This window comes from Acomys russatus, chromosome 11 (assembly GCF_903995435.1).
Source record: "Acomys russatus chromosome 11, mAcoRus1.1, whole genome shotgun sequence".
In the NCBI taxonomy this organism is placed as follows: Eukaryota; Metazoa; Chordata; class Mammalia; order Rodentia; family Muridae; genus Acomys; species Acomys russatus.
In genome coordinates, this window is record NC_067147.1 from 46348022 (window position 1) to 46370258 (window position 22237).

The 22237-nt window shown below is 47.1% G+C and overlaps 1 protein-coding gene across 2 annotated transcripts in view; it reads left to right on the top strand.

Moving 5' to 3' along the window:
* Positions 1–22237, top strand: part of Rhobtb1 (Rho related BTB domain containing 1) — a 67052-nt gene that overhangs the window by 30309 nt on the left and 14506 nt on the right. For both annotated transcript variants that reach the window (XM_051153189.1, XM_051153187.1), the window contains 3 exons: positions 15080–15265; positions 18614–19584; positions 21598–21716. In XM_051153189.1, coding sequence (XP_051009146.1) covers positions 15080–15265; positions 18614–19584; positions 21598–21716 — 1276 coding nt within the window. The remainder of the gene's footprint in view (positions 1–15079; positions 15266–18613; positions 19585–21597; positions 21717–22237) is intronic.

The following is a 22237-nucleotide window of genomic DNA, read 5'->3' on the forward strand; positions in this document are numbered from 1 at the left end:
CTTACACCATGTGGGTCCTGGAGATTGAACTCGGGTCATCAGGCTTACAGGCAAGAAGTTGTTTCACCTGCTGAATCCCCTCCTTAGTCCAACCCTCTACTTACATTCTTTCCTCCTCCTCTTCCTAAATGATCCATGAGCCTCAGAGAGGATGGTGTGAATGTCTGTCTGGACTGGCTGAGCTGTCACGTGACTCCCCACCCCACCCCATCCCCACCCCCAGCACTTCAAGCAGCCTTGCTTCTCTGCATTCACCTTCTCTGCATTAAAAAAAAAAAAAAAAAAAAATCAGCCGGGCGTGGTGGTGCATACCTTTAATCCCAGCACTCGGGAGGCAGAGGCAGGCAGATCGCTGTGAGTTCGAGGCCAGCCTGGTCTACAAAGTGAGTCCAGGATGGCCAAGGCTACACAGAGAAACCCTGTCTCGAAAAACAAAAAAAAAAAAAAAAAAGAAAAGAATCACATGATTTTAAATGCCCCCCTCTTTAGCAGAATTTTCAACCTAGTAGCTGGCAGGGTTGACTTCTTTCCTTGAAGGCCCTAGGGGTTTTGACGTTGTTGTTTAGGTTTGGTTATTTTGAGATTGAGATTTGCTTTGTTTTGTTTTTCTTTTCTTTTCCCAGTAATGTTTTTGATTGTTGCCTGGAGGGGCTTTTTTCCCCCCTCTCTTTTCTTTTGTCTCAGATTGTTCTCTACATTTAAAATAATAATAATTAATAATAATAATAAATAAATAAATAAATAAATAAATAAACAAACAAACAAACCTGCTGTCCTTACTAAACATGCAGGTTTTATAACTACGATTTTTAAAGAAGCATTTGTGTGGAATGAAATCTTTGAAGAAAAGAATAGGTTTTAAATATGGAAAATAAGATGCCGGGCAACAAATACGATATGGAGCAAGGGAGAGCAGGGAAGTGGGAGGGGCACCCCAGAGAGAAAGAGAGAGACATAGACAGCCAGAGAGGAAGAGATAATCAAGAGAGGAGAGTGGAAGAAGACCAAGAGAGAGAGGTGGGTTTGTCCTTTTATAATCTTGGTAGGGCCACTCTTAGTGGCAGGTGGGTGATGACGTCATGGGTTGCTAGGCTGATTGGGGCAGTATGCTAACAAGACGTACAGCTGGTGTGAGGGACTTTTAAAATCCCACTCCTTAGAAAATGCCTTGCAAAAAGAGGCATGGGATGAGCTCAGTGAGGTATTCCCAGTAGACTAGCCAGACGTCTTCCGCAACACACGTTTGCGTTTGAGACTACGCAGTGTGCAGTGACCCATTAATCAGAAGTTGCACAGTGTTGAGAGCTGCTTTGCTCTCGCGAGACTTGAATGGCCCCACGACCACACGAATGAACAGTGGACCATGTCCTGCCCCCTTGACAGAGCTAGCATTGCCTCTTCCCTCAGTCTCAGCAAAGCAAACTGCTCTTTCCTGGGACTTCATGGGCTCCAGGTTATTGCTCTGTGCCTTTGTCCTAACGTCCTGTCATCTGCACCCAGTTGCCACTGAGATGGAAACCGGAAGTGCTCCCCCAGAGCAGCGCGCTGGCTTTGGGGCCTTGGTTCTTGTGAGGGGGGGCCTCAGGCTCCCTGTCTGTTTTCACCTTGTATTTCCTCTGTTCCTTTCCTTGCCCACAGCCTCAGGCCCCACTCACTGCAGGAGAGACTACAACCTAGAAAACTACCCCATCTCAGGCACCAGCATCATTTTGGAAATGCTTAGTATGTAATTCTATGTTGATTTCATGCCCAGAAAGCTACATTTGTGGGAAAATTTGTAGGCAAAAGGAGTTTCTTTTATTCTGTAGAGAGCTTCAACCAACTCTTTTCATTGCTATAAGAGAGGCATTTAGGATCATGACTTCCTTTTTTAGCTGTATATTTTTTGTGGAGAAAAAAGCATAGTTGCAGTTAATCACTTTGCTATAGAAACCTGGTTTTGGGGTGTGTGTGTGTATGTCTGGATGTATGTATGTGCACCACATGTGCGTGCAGGAGGACTCGGAAGTCAAAAGAGGGTGTTCGATCCCCTGGAATTGGAGCTGCATACTGTTGTGAGCAGAGAACCAAACCCAGGCCTTCTGTAAGGACGAACAGTGTTCTTAAGCCACTGAGCCATATCCCAACCCCCAAACTGTTTGTGTCGTTTCATTTGTTGTTTTTGTTTTACTTATGTTCTTATGTTCTTGGTGTGAGCCACAGTTCAATGGGACAAACAACCGGCATAAACTCCGAGGGACTCGGGACATAGGCCAAGGCATTTGGAACCTTGTTAAAATAATTAATTGGATTCCTAGGGTGACAGTGAGAAAAACCAGACTCACATTGAGATGCCTCAGACCTCAGTGCTGGCCTCCTCTACTTCTCAGCACAAAGGACCGTTACATGCTACCCCTCCAGTGCTCCCCAAATGACAGGGTCTGGTTTCTAGAACAATCCATCATGTCCAGTTGGTAACCAGTGGTAGACAGTTGGCCAACTTGAATTTGAAAACTTTCTAACATGCTTTAGCTGTACACAGAATGCCATCGCTGTCTCTGTGGCTTACTATATAACCCTATAAGCCCCCATTTTTGCCAACTAGAAAAATAGCTCCAGAGTCTCAAAGCCCTTCCTAGATCCCAGACAACATGGCAGGAGCTCTGTCAACATCATATATGTCCCATCTGCTCAGGAATGCTAGGGAGCAGATGGTCTCCACATCACAGATGAGGAACTGCCCTAACTCCCAAGTCCTGAGTCTCAAGGGGCAGGCCCTCCTACAGCTCTCCAAGACTCGGGGAGGGGTCCCACAGCTTCCCCTACATCAAGGCACCCCCACCTCATTTTAAATAGGATGCACCGGAAGACCCAACCACCCCACATTGGAGGGCAAAGTTTCTGTTTGTTCTTCTGTATTTGCGCAAAGGCTTAAGAGTGGAAGTGTTGCCCACAGTTTACCTTCTGGGTCCTTTGCCCTCAGCAAGGCAAGTTACCCATCCCAGCACAATAGCTGAGGGCCAGGGGGGCATGTCTTCCTCCCGCCTCCCGAGCACCATCCACTTCTGGATGAGCTTTTAAAGCTCTTCTCTGGATCTCTTCAGATGTCCAGAGCAAAACCATACATAGTAACCATGATTGTTGTCAGCTGCTCTCTTCTTGGCAAGGAAGAGCCTCTTAAAGGGATATTATCACTCATCTCTGGGAACGGCAGGTCAGCCAGCCTTGGATACCGGGCATCTGAAAAGGTTGGCAAATGGTATGAGCTGTACCTTTAGGAGGTAAGTTCAGACCCTCTCCTCTGAGCCCAGCTCTGTAAATAACTACAGATGTCACCGTTTCCTTGACTGATGTGCTCTGGGGGTCAGGTCAGACACCCACGAGTCTGGGGGTGCCAAAGGCGTTAACAACAACCACAGCATAGTCTGAGCTCCTGCCTGGCGCCCTCCATATCCTACCCAGCCTTCTTGTCGCGGTGGCCCTGTGAAGTAAGCTCATTTCACAGTTGAGGAAGCAGCTACAGGAAGGGCTAAGGTCAGGCAGCTGAGAGTGAGCAGAGCTGAGCTTTCCTTCCTGGTCTGGCCACGTCCTCCCACACTGCCTCGCCCGTGGCTGATGGTGTGGCTAAGTGACAGACTCATTTGACACTTGCTCCTGGTCTCCTGTCTCACGCTGTCTGTGTGGAAGATGAAAACCAGTATGCTCCCATCTCCCCAGCTGTCATACCATGAACTTTATCATTGGGAGTAGAGATGACACATCCAAAGTGTTAAAAAAAAAAATGTGTGTGTGTGTGTGTGTGTGTGTGTGTGTGTGTGTTTGTATACCGGGCATTTGCATATGGAGGCCTGTGGGTGGTGTTGGAAATACTTCTTCGTTTCACCTTATTCTTTGAGGCAGGGTCTCTCAGTCAAAGCCAGCACTCACCAATACAGCTGCTCCAGCTAGCCAGTGTACTGTAGGGATCCCTAAGTTCTGCTTTCTGAGTGCTGGGATTACAGTTGAGTCACCACACCCACATGGCATTCACATAGGATCCAGGTGTCAGCCCTCCACCCGCATGCCTATATGGTAAGCACTTTAGCCACTGAGCCATCTTACTAGCCCTCAAGGAATGGGGATTCTGGGTAACTGGGGAGGGGAGGGTGTTTTTCCTCCAAAAACAGTTAACTGGACAATTCAAAACCACCATAATTGCCCCTCATCACCAGCAGTTCTGTGCATATTTACAGTTTAACCGGACTCAATTACGGCATGCTGCATCCTTATAAAGATTTCTCTCGGGCACTGTTTGCTCCTCTGAGGAGTACAGTGTGTGTTTTAAATGATAACATTAATCAGAGCTGCGGTTTCAGTGTGTCTGTTTAGATAAGATGGTTTGGGTTTCGTGTTAAAAGTCCATGAAATCAGATATGGCGTGGATACACTGAGTTTCCAGGGCCTCGTGGAGGCCTTTTAAAATATTCAAGACTCTGGTTGCCCAGTGTATATGTCTCCTAGTAAGCTTATGGGCCAATCACAATAGGAAAGTAAAAAACAATGAGAACATCTGTTGAGGAGTCTTTTTGAGTTCACCTGTCCTGCCCAGGAACATTCTGGATGATTTCAGGGTGTCAGACAGCCTGTCGCACCACAGGTATGTCAGGAGAAGGTTGGCTGAGGTCAGGACAAAACAAAACGCATGAGTATCTTGGGCTGAAAATGTAAATAATTTTAGAGATGGGCTTTCTTTCTCTCTCTCTCTCTCCCACCTCAAGCTCACTGGTGGCCCTGCTACTGGCCTTGCCCTTGTTTAAAATGCCTTATTAATCCTGGATTTATCTTAATTTTAAAAAATTACTCCATCTGGGTTGCTGAGTATGTTAGACCTTCCATGCATTTTGTATCCAAGACAGGTGACCTGTGTTCTTCTCCAGCCCCAGCCCTGAGAGCAGTCCTTACAGAGCCGCCAGATAGCAAAGAGAAGAGGGCTACGCAGACCACCACCCAAAGCACAGCTTTTCATGCACCAGTGCCAAGGCGTCTTGGAAGGTTATCAGAGCTCGTGCCCTGGAGGCACCGGTTCTACAGCTTCTTTAAGGCAAGGAACTTGACCCAAGTTCTGTGAACAGAGATGAAGGCAAAAGCCTTAGCACTTGTGCTTGGGTGCACCTCGGCAAGGTGCTTGTTCTAGGGTTAGCTCTGAGGTGAGATAAACCCGCCAGTGCTGGCCAGTCCTCCAACAGCCATGAGGCAGGTGGCCCTCAGCCACACGTAGGTGTGACAGGTCTCTTCAGGAATTGTCATGCATTCATTAACAAGCTTCAATAGAAGGGAAAAATGAGAGCGAGAAGTTGCGATGGATGGGCACTGGGTAGAAAAGTGCATATGCTGTGTGACTCCGTGTGTACAGAATTCTAGAAAATATAATCTGGTTGCCTAGCTTTCATTGCTGAGACCAACGAGCTGACAACAGCAACTCAAGAAAGGGGGCGCTTTATTTTGGTTCAACGAGGGACGCAGCAGCCCACCTCAGTGGGAAGCCTCAGGTGGCTGCTCACATTCTTTCTACAGAACCTCAAGTCCCACCCACAGTGACCCACTTCCTCTGCTCTCTGAGGTTCCCTCTTCTTTCCACCGGCTGGAGACCGCGTGATCAAACACACGCGCCAATGAGACGAGGCTCAGTTTCAAACCACAACAGCCGGAGTGGATTACCAACCAGCCAACGAGAGCCGGGAGCGATGGAAATGTTATCTTTAACTGTGATCATGGTTTCAGTAGGAATGGCGGTGTCCCAGCCGACCAAATTAGATATACTACAAGTAAATAGTGAACGCTTAACGGATCTCAACTTTGTCGCCATAAAGTTTAAGATGGGGAAAATGTAGAACTAGATAGAGCCTAGGGGATACAGAAAATGGAATTTACCAACTCTCACAGCTAACGATGGAACACCATCCTCCTGCCATACAGAGATACGCTGGTTCTCTTCTCCCAGAGTGGGAGTGCCCAGCCCAGAGGCTTGCTGTCTGGTCACAGGGACCATGCGTACTCTGGGTACCACCCTGTGACAGTGAGATAAACAAAACACTCCGTTCCAAGAGTGTTTCCATCTCATCTATTCTGTCTTCCACTGCTTTCTGCTCAGACGTGGAGATGTAGCAGAAAGCTCTGGAGGGAGGGCGTGGTATGTGTGGTCTAACTAGCTGCCTTCTCTGGGAACTGGGGTGCCGAGCTGAGGAATGGGGTGCGCTATCGCTTGTCTTTCTGTCTTGCTACTCGTCCTCTCTTTCCAACTTCTTGCTCTGGACAAACAAACCACATCCCCAGAAAGTGCCTCTCCTTACTATTTTCGTTGGATAGCATTGTTTTGGTGAATATTCTGAAATAAAGGGTTACTTATATAGATATGGATGATTTTACAGTTAAAGGTCATTCTCTGGGTATCTGTTTCCTGAATTTTGTTAGACTAAATTTGATAACAGTGGTCAAGGTCCAAACGAGCATAGATAGTGGTCATGTGGCCAGAAAAGCTGTCGTGTGGAAGCTGGGCCACTAAAGCATAGCTAGACCCAAGAGAAGTCCCATGAGTGTCACAGAGGGGTGCTGAGACCCAAGAGTGTCACAGAGGGGTGCTGAGGTGGGCAAAGAGAATGATAATTGACTTCTTTGGACTTTTTTTTTTTCCTTTACTAACTGCAAGCTTTTCAAATTGGGTCAAATTTGCAACACCAACTTTTCTGTAAGGAATAGAGGAACTTTAAAAAAAAAAAAAGCAATCAAAAAACACCAGTTTGGGTTGTTTTTGTATTGGGATTTTCTGATGAGGAAACAGATTCCAGGCCACAACACTTTTTCTTTCAAATTAGGTAGGTCAAAGGCAGGACAGTGTTGAGTAACTATGTGGTCAGTCATTCTAGAACCTTCTTTCAGAAACACCAGACCGTAAGACAGAGCTGTGAGCCAAAAAGGAAACTTCATCTCACTCTTAACTAACTACCAGCATCTCTTAATCCCAGTCATCCATGCCATGACTTCCTAAAGTGAGCCCAGAACCACACTACACCCTCCCTGCAAACTTCTGCCCCAGGCTGTGAAACAAAGGACATGCTTCTAGGCTGCAGAAGAGGAAGGAAAAAGAGAAAATAGTGAATTGTCTCTTAAAGCTATCCCACTGTCTTCAGATTCATATAGTTGGTATGTGTGTCTGTCTGTCTGTCTGTCTGTCTGTGGTTTGTGTGTGTTTCTGTCTGTCTGGTTTGTGTGTGTGTGTGTGCCTGTGTGTGTGTTGGTGTGCATCTGTCTGTGGTGTGTGTTTGTGTGTCTGTGTTTGTGTCTATCTGTGGTATGTGTGTATGTGTGTGTGTGTGTATTTAAAAGCAAGAGGGTCTTTGTAATTGAGGGCATCCCTGAGCCTTAATCAAGCTGTAATCTCCTAGAATTAATCTAAAAGACAACCTGCTCCCTTTCTTTACATTTCTTCAGCTTCTGGAGGTAATCTCATCCCTGGGGTGAGGGTGGGGGTGGATCATTCAGCCATTGTTCCTCTGGAGTTAGGAAAGCAGCCAATGGATTTTTAAAAACAAATTCAAATCATTTTTAAGAAAGCATATTAACTGGTTAACCTCTGCCCACGTCCCCAAGACATCACATGGCAGGCTTCCAGGAACAATAGTCTGAAGAATTGTAAGGGCTCACGTTCTGTTTTCATTCCGTGCAAAAACTCCAGCTGATGCCCTGCCCCACTTCACTCAGCCTAGTTTCGTTTCTTTTAGACTCAAAGGCTGCAGACATCTGTGTAGTCTTAGTATTGTACTCTTGGACACCTCACAGGCCTTTTAATGAGATAAAATAAATCAAGGGAACTTAGGGGTGGGCCCAATGCGGGGTCCTAAAAGTGGGCTAGCTCCTGGTATTGTGGGCACTACTTAGCTGCACACATGATAACTGAATAAAAGTGAGACATCATCTTGTGCCACTCGGTCCCATCCTGGATCTGGTCTGGTCATTCAAGCCCTGTTGTCATGACCTGCTACCGGCGCTGTGTTCCCCTCCCAAACCAAAGCAAGGATGCCACCACCAATCTTGGGTAACGCTTCTTCTCTGGTCCCCTGCTCCTGCTGCCTGCTTTTTCTCCACCCTGGCCCCTGATCCTTGGCCACTCCATCACCACTTTAGTTAGCTATCATCATAAAAGTGACATCATTTTATTGAGCTAGAAATGATGTCATGTGGTGCCACTCAGGAATCCCACTCAGGAGCCTACCAGCTCAGCAAAAAGCCAAAGCCACGCAACCCCGAAGAGTCCTCCCACTCCAGCCTCTTGGTAGTTCTGTTTCTCTTCTCTTCCTCCTCCCCACTGTGCTCCAGCAACATGCCTCTTCCCTCGGGGGAAGCATCCCAGGCATGCCCGCCTTGGGGCCTCGCCTTTGCACTTGCTTTGGCTTTGAACTCTCCTTTTCCCACAGCGAGGCATGTCTGTCCCCTCCCTTCCTTCACTTATTTACTGAAATGTCAACCTCAGAGAGAGACACCCAACCCCCCACCACCCACCCCACCCACCCAACCCCTCCCCACCCTCCACACACACCCCCCCCCCCCCCCCCCCCCCGCAGGCCTCATTTTCATCAGCAACTCTATTCCCTGATATTGCTGTCTCCTTCCTCTGTCCCGTGTTCTGATTGGCTCTTTGCCTGCTGTACCACCAATTCTGTGGGTTGCTATCCCTGTCTACCCTCCACTGTGTAGGCATGATAAAGACAGACACAGCAAGGGCAGTTGTCCCCAGTGTCTCCAAAAACAGCCTGGTATGCAGTGGCCTGTCACTACTATATATGTGGAAGGAATGGCTAGGTGACTGTTCTCTGAGACAGGATGAAGGACAAAGCAAGCCCTGTGTACCTTGCAGACTGAAGAGGATGCTGAGAAGTCTGGGCAAACATCTTATAAGAGTCCTGGGTGTTAATCCCCAGAGACTTCCCACCCAGCACTGCAAGAGACATGGAGGGTTTCCTGGGTCTGCAGCTGACCTTACCACTTGGCACAGGAAGCATGTTTCTGTGGCATTTAGCTTCCATGGAAACTAAAGAAGACTAGAGAGCAAACGTTGGGATGTGGGAAGAGAGGACATTGTTTCGGCTTCCCTCCTGCTGCCAATCACGGAAGTTTTTTCACCCATCAGCCAGGCATTAAGTGAGGCTGTTGAAACCATTCGCTTTTAATAGGTTGATGGGTCTTCACTCGATTTCCCTGTCTTTCTGCTTCTCCTGGTAATGGTTGCATGAAGTGTAAGGCCAAACTGCATATAGTGGGAAAGAAATGGCATAGGGCACCCCATTCCTCAGATGATAGCTGCGTTAGTTGCTTTCTCACTGCTGCAACGAAATCCCTGACAGAAACAACTTAACGGAGGAAGGGTCTACCTGGGCTCACGGTCTGGAAACACATTCGGCTGCCACAGCTGTAGGGAACAGCTTTGAGTCTCCAACTGTGGTAACAGGAATGTCCAGTCAGGGAGGAGAGAGAGAGAGAGAGAGAGAGAGAGAGAGAGAGAGAGAGAGAGAGAGAGAGAGAGAGAGAGAAAGATGTTGGTGTTCAACTTGCTTTCTTGGGTTTATTCAGTTTGAGGCCTCAGCCCTCGTCCGTATTGAGGTTGGGTCTTCCCTCCTCACAGACACAGCCAAAAGTGTATGTCCTGAGCCGTTCTTAATCCTCCTTGGTGATCAAGAGTAACCACGATAACAGCCCAGAACTACTTTGGTTGGTATGGCCACTAGCTGCTGTGCCATTTGTACTGGGGTGGAGGAACCAGCTTTCTTTCTTTCTTTCTTTTTTTTTTTTTTTAACTCTACTGTTGTCTGCAGCCCCTGGTGACACTGGTGGGCCGTTGATGCTACTTGCTGGCTCTTAAGAGCTTGCCTTGCTTTAGCCAGATTTCTGTTGGGTAGAGGGAGCTGGGTTTAGCGCGTCACTTCCTGGTAAAACTGCATGTACAATCTTGGAAGAAGTAGTCACGCATGCTAATCACTCCCCAAATCTGGATATATTTCAGGATGTTTTGACAGTTTCCCCCACATAACATCTGTACTTAAAGAAGCCTCACTGCTCTTGGTAAAGTATCGGCTCGATTTCTACGCTCACATCCGGGGACCCTGCATGGTTCTGCCCTGCTCTCCCACCCGTCCAGAACTCCCCCAACCAGGTGCTCCCCCAACAGGCCTTGTCCATCCTCCATGAGTTCCAGCTTCTGCAGCCATCCATCTCCAGCCCAGTCGTGTGTACCATCTCTGACAACTCCCTCCACATCTCATACACCCAGGCTGCTCCCCTACTAAAACCCAGAGCCACATGCTCCAACCCTCCGCCATGCTCCCTGTGCTGTCTCCAACGTGTCTGTTTGCATAACACTGTCAGAGCTCAATGCATGAGAGGTGCCTGGTCCATGTGAGTGGTTCTGAAGTGTTTCCGGAGAGAACCTACCTCAGGTATCAGCTGACAAAGGGGACTCAGTAGCCCAAGGTGGAGGTCAGGATCTCCTTGCTTGAAGCTTGGCTAAGAGGCAGACTCCTGTACGCTGGCAAAGAAAGCCTGTTTGGATGCGACTATGACCCCTACCTGTGTAAAGATCATGGGGGCCGGGGTCCCTCCTAGAAATGCTAGGTAGGTATAGGCAATGGTGGCTTATATGGTGACAGGGCATAAACACAGAATAAAAGTCTCAAGAGGACAGACATACAGACAGTTAAAAGAAGGTGGTCCCATATGATCTTAAGAAAATATCACAATGAGCTTCTTTTAAGTTTCAAATGTTAGTCTGGCATAAGACCCACCCTGAACTGAGCATGCTGGAGAAGGGCATTCTGGAGACGAGGCAAAATAGGCTTTCAATTGCATTGCCTGTTAAATCGGTCTGATGTGGGGCTTTCAGCTAAAAGATGATTTGGGGGGGGGGCCTTTCACTTAACCAGATGAGGAGACCCAGGACCAAAGCCCTCTCAGTGTGACACCCATGGGAAGGTGGATGGGCCCAGCAGAGATGGAGAGTGCTCTGTGATGGAAAAGGACTTAGAAACTGTACTCCTAGCAATCAATGTATTTAAGTTTTTGGTAACTTCTCTGGGCTCTTCCCACCATGTCTATATACTTGTAAACACAGCTTTTGAGACCCCTCCTATTTGCCATTGAGTCTGGCTCCAGACAAGGTATGTGGAAAGGGTGGGTTTTCTCAGATTCCTTTAATTCCTCAACAAAGATTAGCCCTGGCCTTGCACAAACACTCCACTTTACTTGGGCATCTCTAGCAATCCTGCACATGCTCTCTTTGGCCAGTGTTCTCCCCAAAAGATAACTGAGAGGGGTTTATTTACTATACAAAGAAAAACATATACACCCAAGATTGACCTTGGCCCCTACAGTCCTGGGTGACTTGGTCCCTTTTCCACTCCTGCCTCTCTCCTGGTGCCGGGCATGCTCAATTGCTCTAACATTGATTTCAGATATTCAATCAAATATTACTTTGTGGACATTATTTGATATGCTAGTACCCAAGAGAAATATTTTCCTTTACACACACACACACACACACACACACACACACACACACACACACACACACTAGGTATGCTAATGAACACAAGGATGCATTCTCAGCCCCTGAGTGTGTTTCTGGCTTTGTTTAATAAGCCCATTTATCCCAGTAATAATTTTTTAAAAATAAAAATCAATACAATACTCACTCCAAATCTCTGCCTGCCTCTCCTCACTAATCAAATTGTGGGGTTTAAAGGTCAATTTACGCAGGGCTTTGTCTCTGAATTCTGAGCTTTTCTACCCCAGGTAGCCCATAGGATTCCATTTTAAAGCCTACCATTCTTTTTACAACTGAAATGGAACCTGAGGTCATTTCTAGGCGACCCGTTCTGCCAAGTCCGTGAAAATGTCCTCCTCACACCCTCCACAATTATTTTTAAACCCACTCTACAAAACAAAACAAAACAAAACTGAGCCATGGAGACAGAACTTCTAGAAGCTGCTCTCTCTCCTTTTTTATCTTCCCTAGGAGCAGTGTTTTTAAATACGGGTTTATGTCAGACACTGAACAGCCCCCACACAAGAATGCATGTCTCTAAACTCCTTGGAAACCTGCCCAAAACTGGAGATATTCTTAGCTGCCCATCTCCTGCATTCTTGAACTAGGTTAGAAGGGGGTAGGAGGAGGTGGAGGGGGGTGGGGGTAGACCTGCAAATCTAGAAGGGATAAGTGGCATTCTCTAAATTGTGACTTGATTTTAAGAGGTGTTCAGACGACATACTGCCAGTTAGGAAAGGGTGCTTGGGAAGATGTGTCAGAGGCATCTTTGTCTATAGCCCTATCTATCTCTTTGACCATTGACTCTCAACCTCTGTTGGAATCTGTCATTGGATGGCAAGACCAGAGGATAGAGTTCTACTTAGAACACACAGCCGACTTCTCCCATGTATGCATTTAGATCACCTTGGGTTAAAGAGAAGCAAGGTAGCAGTTAAAATATAACCTTACTTTTAACTGGCTTCAGTGTCGAATGCTAGGAGGGATGGGTTTCTCCCAGCAGCTAGGTAAGAAAGCAAAACAGAAAGACTCTGTCCTGAGATACACATAATATTTTCACTCAATGGGTTATTTTAACATCTGTGGCAGTGCTGTTCGCTATGCAACTTACTCTTAGATTTTGAGGCAACATGTTTTCAGAACGTTGGGCCTTTTCCCAGGTTCCCCCACAGATTTCAAACATTTAGATACCGAAGCGACACAGTAAGACACTGGTACCTCTGGGCCTGCATTGTGTCAAGGCATTGTGCTGCTGCTATCAGAAGATTCCATTTGTCCACTACCGTCACCCCCTCCCGGGTCCCGTCGGGGCTTGCTTGTGGGTCATCTGGACAGCAACTCCTATCATGTCATGGGATGAATGGTATCACAGTTACCTTGGTAACCAAGCCAGCTCCGGTTTCAAAAGCCTCACTTGGCTACATCATAAAATCGGATAGTGGAATTGACATTTAGTTATATGTCTATTGTAAAAATGACATTCTTAGAATGATTCTCCTTACAGCCGTATGCCCTAACATGGAAACCAAAGGCACCAATTAGAACAAATATATAATATATATTAAACACACACACACACTCACACACACAGCAGTCCTCGATTTGGACAATGGATGTATTTGTTTAATTCTTTGTCTGAGATGTTTGAGCCACACATGTTATTCTCACTATGCTGAAATTCTGTGGTGGCTTTAATTTATAATCAGAACAAAGCTTATAGCAAGACTTCATCAGATACCCAATATAAACAGGGTGATGAATAATAGCACACTAAGCCTATTTAAAAAAAAAAAAAAAAAGTAATATTCAAGGCATTCTTGGTATTACTGGATTCTGTTACTTATGCTGGTTGGGAGAAGTGAGACTGGGCACAGAATATGCTGGGAGCGAAATCAGAATCTCCTTTTCATTTGTAATACTTGTGCATATTTTCACACATATTGGCATCCAGAAACCTTCGGTAATATCTTTACTTTGAGATGGTCCTGAGCACGCAGAGCAATACATTTATCTGCTTCCAGTCCTAGGTTTTCTTTTGTAATGTGAGAACATCTTAAACTTGAGACTTTCCCCTCCATTTGCTGTGGTCTGGTGCATCCCACCCCCCACTCCCCACCCCCTACCCCACCCCCACCCCCGCTGCAGATACGCGAAAAGACTCAACTTGAGAATTACATTTAATGTGAGTGCCCTGCAGCGCCCTGCATCACAAATGACTATTTTTAGAACTTTTATGGCTGCCTGTATACATCTGCTTGTCTCCATTGATATGTAGGAAGAAAGTTCATTAATGATTTAAGAAGGGTTTTGTTTTTTGATTCATAGACTTGATTCTTCCCATTACATAAACAATAAAGGCAATAAATTAACAGCTCATAAAGTCATGAGTTTATTTGCAAGAGAATCTTGACTCCCTGACTATAACCTTTCCTGTCCTCGCTTCCCCTGCCTGGCTGTGGTAAAAATCATCACTCAGTATATTTTAACCTAGAAGGGAGAGGCGGGTATTATCCCTATTTGCCAGCTACCATCAAGCACCATATTTGAACAACCTGTCTTGTACATCAATTCTTTGACTGCCAGACTGGTAAGTTATACTGTAAAAATAGAAGCTCCTGTCATCAAATTTAAGTAGAAGACCTCCCGCCCCCCCCCTCCTCTTTTCCCCATGTACCGTTGTGTATCACCTGTAACATGGGAGGGGTCTGCTTCCAGTATTTTCTGACCTTATCAGCCCTCTATCTACTTCATCATCTTGTTTTACACCTAGTTAAAAAAAAAAAAAAAAAAAAATCCAAATTCCTGCCAAGTCAGGGTTTCTCTGTTTGGAAGCAGATAAGGGGTTGTGTGCGTTGTATCTGTGTGCGTGAGCAAGAAGGGACCACGTCCTTCTTTGTATTTGCTGACAGCACGCAGCAAATACTGCTGACCTCCTCATCAGCTGTTTGCTCTTTCTCATTGGGGTCGGATCATCCTCGCCTTCTGTGTTTTGTTCAGTGGGTAAAAGGTGGTCTTTACCGTTCCCTCTCATCTTGCAACTATTTCTCGTGAGCAGAAATAGTTCAGCATGTGGGAATTCAAGGACTGAGCTACTCTGGGTGCCCATCTCTTGGGAAAGTCACTTCATGGGAGACCTGAGTGCATCCTCACTCCACAGTGAGATGTGAAAATCAGCCACGAGGCTGTGTTTGGGCTGGAATGTGCGGGGCGGGGGTGGGGGGTGGGGCTGGGGTGGGGGTGGGGGCGGGGCTGGGGTGGGAGTGGGGGCGGGGCTGGGGTGGGGCTGGGGGCGGGGGGAGGGGTAGGGGATGGGGGACGGCGGGAGGGGGGGTTGGGGGGATGGAGGGCGGGGTTAGCAGGCTGTCTGCATGACTCAGGGTTAGGGTAGATGTTTAATATCCAGCCCTGTTTTCAAATATTATTTTGACCATGACATGATGGCGTCAGACAAGGGGTAGAAGAGAGGCCCGGATGGTTAGAGAGACACACGGGAAGATGATGATGTGAGCCTCTTCTGTGGTTGCCTTTCAGGTCTGATGTTGTGGTCCTCTGTTTTTCGATCGCGAATCCCAACTCCCTAAATCATGTGAAAACCATGTGGTATCAAGAAATCAAGCACTTTTGCCCCCGAACGCCTGTCGTCCTGGTTGGCTGCCAACTAGATCTCCGCTACGCTGACCTGGAGGCTGTTAACCGGGCAAGACGCCCCTTAGCAAGGTAAGCCAAGGGCCCCGCCCTCAGCCGGCACCTCAATGAGGAAATCAAGTTTGCAGGCATGTCAGATTGTTCAGTGGCCACCGAGACTACACTATCAGCCCCAGGCAGCCATTCGTCATGAATAAGCTAGCATCCTGATGCCTCTCCAGGCTCACCGGGGTTCCTCATGTCACAAACCAGTATCATAAAGTGGTTGGCCAGTGCTTGGAGGGAATTCCATGATATGAAATGGGGGAAAATAAAATACAGTATTTGAACTAAGTCCTACACAAAATGGTAGCCAACCAAAATGGTGTCCTTCTTGAGATTGTGCCCTACCTAAAATAAAGTAAACTAAAGCTCAGAATGATGAGTTTCTGCCAGTATCACATCCTAATGAAAACGGGATTGGTTTTGGTGTCACTGTGAGTGTTTCTCTGGTTAGGCTGGCCTATAGCTCACTCTGCAGCATAGGATCGGGCTTGAACTTGTGATCCGCTTGCAGCTGGGATTACAGGCCTCTGCACCGAGAAGCCTGGGCCACGGGCCAGGTTTTAAAACTCATGTTGAGCTGAGCATGCTGGCACTCACCTCCGATCCCAGTACTTGAGGAGCAGAGGCAGGTGGATATCCATGAGTTTGAGGCCAACCTGATCTACATCGCTAGCTCAAGGTCAAGGTTAGCCAGGACTGTACAGTGAGATTCTGCCTTAAAAAAAAAAAAGCAAAACACCTAAAAATCATAAGGAGTTGAATTTGAAATATTTTTTTAAACATGTCTAGTCCTTGTATTACTAAAATATGAGAATTTTTAAAAGTAGAGGATTTCTTTTACTATGTGCACAGTATGGATACCAATTCTGGGGAAAAAATGTTTAAAAACCTATGCTTGGGACTGGAGAGATTGTTCAGTGGTTAAAAGCGCCAAATGCTCTTTCAGAGAGAGAGGTCCTGAGTTCAATTCCCAGCACCCACATGGCAGCTCACAACCATCTGTAACTGTGGTCCCATGAAATCTGATGCCCTCTTCAGGAGTGTAGATGTACATGCAGATGAAACACCTATATACATAAAGTACATAAATAAATAAATAAATATTTAAAGACCTATGTTCTTAGAAGTTACTTTTTTTTTCTTTTAGTTTTTCCAGACAGGGTTTCTCTGTGTAGCCCTGGCTGTCCTGGACTTGTTTTGTAAACCAGGCTGGCCTGGAACCCACAAAGATCCACCTGCCTCTGCCTCCCAAGTGCTGGGATTAAAGGTGTGCGCTGCCACCACCACGCAGCCTCAGAAGTTACTCTTATATAAAACAATGATGTCTGTTTCACACCCGTATCCTCTGCTGAAGAACAAAATCCCCACAAAACCCTGATGGCGATGCCTTGCTTCAGTATTTACCTGGCTGGCCTAGCACAAAAACCTTCTCTGCTGCCCAGTTTTTATGCTATTGCAACGATGGCATATGAGACAGTTTTAGACAATGTCTGGTGCTCCTGCTACCTCCTGGATAAAATTCCTGAAAACATCTCACGTTCAGCCTCCATAGCCCTTCTGGTCTTACGTGCACAGAAAGGAATGTTGAGAATTGCCAGGGGGGGTCTGGGTGACAGGAGAAGGTAGTAAGAGCTGGCCAAACAGCCGACAGGATGGTCCCTTCTATAAAGTAACCGAGATTTCATGGAACAGAGCATTAATGATGAGCTTTGGGTTAATGAATCATCAAAGGTCAAATCAATCCCAAGGACAAAGATCACTCAAGACCCACAGAAAGCCTTAAAGTTGAACCTTCTTCTCCGGTTCTTTCCTGAGGGGTGCTCGCCCTCCCTCCCTCCCTCCCTCCCTCCCTCCCTCCCTCCCTCCCTCCTCCTGTTCATCAAATCCTAATTCCACCCAGTTCTCTCATTGTTCTCCTGGGCCAAGGCCTGGGAAGCATATGGCTTTTGGTGTCAAGGTTGAAGCACTCAAGACCAGTTTCTCAGAGCATTTGTCAGAATCAAGTGTTGTGTTTCTTGAAGAACTGTAGCAAATCACATCTTGTGGGTTCTGGAATCTTTCCCTGGTTATGTCACAAGCCCCACACTGCACTGCTTATATTGGCCTTCTCGGGTCTGATTAAATTGTAAATGAGTTTTGTGTGCCAGACCAAAAAAGGGTGTGGGCTTTGTCCTGCTGGCTTTATGGAAAGAGAAGAAATTGACAAAGAATGGCAGGCCGAGCCGTACCCATGCTATTCCTTGCAAGTGGTGGGACTTGAGATATAAGTGCAGATAGATCCTAAAGGGAGGCCTGCTAAGAGATTCATGTCCCAGTAGGGCTGGCGGGAAAGGTGGCGGGGATACACAAAAGAGGATTCATGAGTCCAATAGAGAGACTTTAGAAGCCACTGGATGTGGACCACTGAACCAAGACGGGGGAAGTCTGAACACTAGCCACTTAGAAGTTTCTAGTAGCTTGCCGATGTGCTCTAGGCAATTAAACTTCCTGCCTCCGTTTCTTCTCACTACAACATGGAAATAGTACATCACAGAACTCCCCGACAGTAAAGTGGGTACATTTTGAAGTTATAAAAACAAAACATGCGAGCCTAGCAGTGGTGGTGAGTGTCTTTTATCCCAGCACTGGGGGACAGAAGCAGGTGGATCTCTGTGAGTTCAGAGGGCAGTCTGGTCAACAGAGCAAGTTCCAGGACAGCCAGGGCTCAACAGAGAAAGCCTGTCTCAAAAAACCATAATAATAATAATAATAATAATAATAATAATAATAATAATAATAATAATAACAACAACAACAATAATAGTGATGATGAAGATGGACAAGTTAGTGATAACATTTTTTTTCCAGATAGGGTATTTCTGTGTAGCCTTGGCTGTCCCAGAACTCACTGTGTAGACCAGCCTGGCCTCTAATTCAGAGACCCCAGAGATACACCTGCATCTGCCTCCCAGCAGTTGGGCCACCACCACCCAGAATTGATCATTTTTATCAAGCACTTTCTACGCACTAAGAACAATGCTAAGTGTACTTATTATCCCATCTAAATCTCTTCCTTAAGAGACCAATGCTCCCCAGTGTTGCCATGTCTGTTGGTCAAATGGAAAAGCAAGGCTGAAAGGGGTTAGACAGCTTGCTCAACATCAGATGTCACTCCTTTTATTACCACAGTGACTGTAAATCCTTTATCTTGGAATGGCTGTTGATTATGAACTTCCAAGAGCCTTGCAGGATTTGTTTACATTTAGTAAACTTGCAAGAAGCGAATGGGATTTTTAATTGTATAATTCAATGAGGAATTTAGACACATCCCCCTCCTCTTTTTCCCCTCCTTACACGAAAGTTGGTTGTATATATTAATTACTTTTCCTATTTCAGGCCCATAAAGAGAGGTGACATCTTGCCCCCAGAAAAAGGCCGAGAGGTAGCGAAGGAACTTGGCATCCCGTACTACGAGACCAGCGTATTTGACCAGTTTGGCATCAAGGATGTGTTCGACAATGCCATCCGGGCAGCCCTCATCTCCCGCCGGCACCTGCAGTTCTGGAAATCTCACTTGAAAAAAGTACAGAAGCCTCTGCTTCAGGCACCCTTCCTACCTCCAAAAGCTCCTCCCCCGGTCATCAAGGTCCCTGAGTGTCAGTCCTCCGGGATCAACAACGCTGCCTGTTTACTGGACAACCCTCTGTGCGCTGATGTCCTCTTCATTCTCCAAGGCCAGGAGCACATCTTCGCACACCGCATTTACCTCGCTACCTCTTCTTCCAAATTCTACGACCTTTTTTTAATGGAGTGTGAAGAATCCCCCAGTTGGGATGGAGGAGCTGGTGAGGAGGTGCCATGCAAGGATTTTCAGGGGCGGACACAGAGTCTGGGAACAGCCGAGGAAGGGAAGGAGGGACCCCAGAGGACCCCTCAGGCTGGCCCAGGAGCATCTCCGGGCCAGGACCTACTGGAGAGTCCGACTTTGCAGAGCGAGGGCTCGGATTCCGAGGCACAGATCCTGTCCGGCTGGAGCAAAGGGTTTGTCAGCATGCACAGGGAGGTGCGGGTCAACCCCATTTCCAAGAGGGTAGGCCCCGTGACCGTAGTCAGGCTGGACCCATCGATGCAGTCGGGCCCTTTCCGGACCCTGTTGAGATTCCTCTACACTGGGCAGCTGGATGAAAAGGAGAAAGATCTGCTGGGGCTGGCTCAGATGGCCGAGGTCCTAGAGATGTTCGATCTCAGGATGATGGTGGAGAATATCATGAACACGGAAGCCTTTATGAACCAGGAGATCACGAAAGCCTTCCATGTCAGGAAAGCCAATCGGATCAAAGAATGTCTCAGCAAGGGCACGTTCTCCGGTGAGCAGGACCCCAGGGAGCCATGAAGGCTTTTGGGGGATGAGGGGCAAAGGGAGGAGGGAGAGGGAGGGGCGGAGCCAGCATGAGATCCGGTGAATAGGATCAGCTTTTCCTTTGCTAGTCCTTGTCAGACCTTTAGAGGTAGCCTCTCTACCCTGCAGATGTTGAAAACCAAGGAAGCGAGGGGTCAGGTCACTAAGTCAGTTAAGTGGCAACAGTGAGGAGGAGAACCCAAGCCTTGCCACCACAGAAACCTAGTCCCTCAATCTCCAGCTATCACAGGGTAGAGCAGGTGACTCTGAGCCTCTCTCCATCCTTTCACCCACATCACACCACACCCCACCTCACCTTCAGGATCTGTGCCTTGACTAGTGTCCGTCTTTCTATTCTTCTCTATTGTCCCTGAGGTCACTGAAAACCCAGAGGCAAGTTGCATTCTCATCACCACCACCACCACCACCACCATCCCTTGGGGATTGTTGGGGGTGGGGGCGACACGGACATGCAGGGCTGGTCTGTTTTCTGCCCTTGTACTCCTGGGCCCTGATCTCTCTTCTTCCATCTCCGATAACTATGCCTCGGTGTCCTTCCACAAGCAAGCTCCCTGGAGACTGCATCCAGTCTGATACACTGACCTTTATGTTATTCTGTCTGCTACATTTATATTATTATTATCCTAAAATTTTCATCTGAGGAGGTGGGGGGGGGGCTGGAGGGGAAGGGGTGGAAGCGGACTTCATAGCAAAAAAAAAAAAAAAGAAAAAAAGTCCAGTCCCTGAGTTCTGTCTATTGGGATACCTCTATTTTCATCTTTGTCTTCCATAATCCCTGCCGCGGTATCCTCCACATGAACAGATACCAAGTCTCTCTGTTCATTTCAAAGCAAGGAATACGGGTAACGTTTACTACAAACATTGGTTGCCATGGTGTGGAAGCAGCCCTGCACGTTACTGAAAAGAATGTGTTGCAAATATGTACTAGATGAACTGGTAGGCATCCATTAAAACTCACCAAATGCCTCTCCAACTGCCGAGACAGAGCCAAGCAAGTGTGTATGTGCATGGGTGGGCGGCGGAGTGTGGGGGGATCCTTGTTTATGAAAGAGAGGCCCTGGCATGCCACTCAGGGAGGCCTGAGACATCCGAGTGAGATAATGGATGGCATCAGGACACTGTTCTGCTTTCTTAGCTACAATAAATCACGGCACACTTCTTTAAGGTGTTTCATGATAAAGAAATTGGGAATAAAGTGTTACTTTCACTTAACACACACACTCACACTCACAGAGAGAGAGAGAGAGAGAGAGATCAACCGACCAACAGATTGACCTAGCACATATGTGGCCAAACGGTAACAAGAGACAGATGAACACACCTTGTATATGCTGGACGTCCATCCCTAGCTTAAAATTCCAAAACCCACATGCTCCAAATGACAACTCTTTAAGCGTCAGCATGTGGTAACCTTCATGCCTGTCCTGACAGGACAAAACGTAAAGCAAAAAACCATTCCTTTCAAACACTGGCCACAGCAATACAGAAGCAATCATGGATGCTAATAAAAAGGCCATCTTACAACTGTACAGTAAATGCAACAATGAACCGTCACTACAGTTGATTGAAATTACTCGCAAGATGTGTATACGAGGTATCCAGGAAACACATGTGAATTTCATGTTTAAACTCACATCCCAGCACCAGGACTGTCACTGTGTATGTGTGCCTGTGTCAGAAGCTGTGTAAACCCAACATGAAAAACACAAGAAGATAGCCCCCTCCTTTCTCCTACTTTCTGGCTCTGAGAATTTGTGTTGTGGCCCTGTGTACCATTTTTCAATGTACACTCCTTGATGTGGGAGCTGGGCGGTACCAGAAATAGGGACTGAAGTAAGGTCCTTAGGCCTGGAAGAGAAAGTGAGCAATACAGGTAGTGGGTGTTCCCAGAGCAGGAGGCTGCTGGGGTGAAACCCCTGGCAAAGCCAGCTCACAGTTTTGCTTCCTCCCTCTTTGGCAGATGTGACATTTACCTTGGATGACGGAGCCATCAGTGCCCACAAGCCGCTGCTCATCTGTAGTTGCGAGTGGATGGCCGCCATGTTTGGGGGGTCCTTTGTGGAGAGCGCCAACAGTGAGGTATGTTACCTTGGAAGCCCAGAATGTTTTAAGTAGCCAGATGATTCCCTTTTAACAGCTTCCACGAAACAGTTCCTCAGGCTCTCCTTTGGTGTGAAGTCACACTTGGCTGTGTCTACAGTCATGAGGAATCACAGATTGTTGGTCACTGGTGTGAGAGCACAAGGATGCATTCTTGAACTTTCTTCCACTAAAGAGCCGTGACCGGCCATACTTTCTAGCAAACGTCAACAGGCAGGGTACTATCCAAGTCAAGTACAAGAGCCTGTCTTCTAGAAGTTTGGGGAAGTAAAAAGGCCCTCTGTCCATGGAGGACCAGCACTACCCTCAACCAGACAAGAGGCCTTCCCCGGCCTAATCTTTGTGCCTCATGTAAGTCATCTGCGAACAGAGGAATGTGTCTAGTGATCCCTGAGGTCCAGCTGTGAGTGCATTGGAGGCTCAGCCTTCACTTTTCCTCCTTGTTGGGGGGGGGCAGTTGGAGCGGGGTGTGTGTGTGTGTGTGTGTGTGTGTGTGTGTG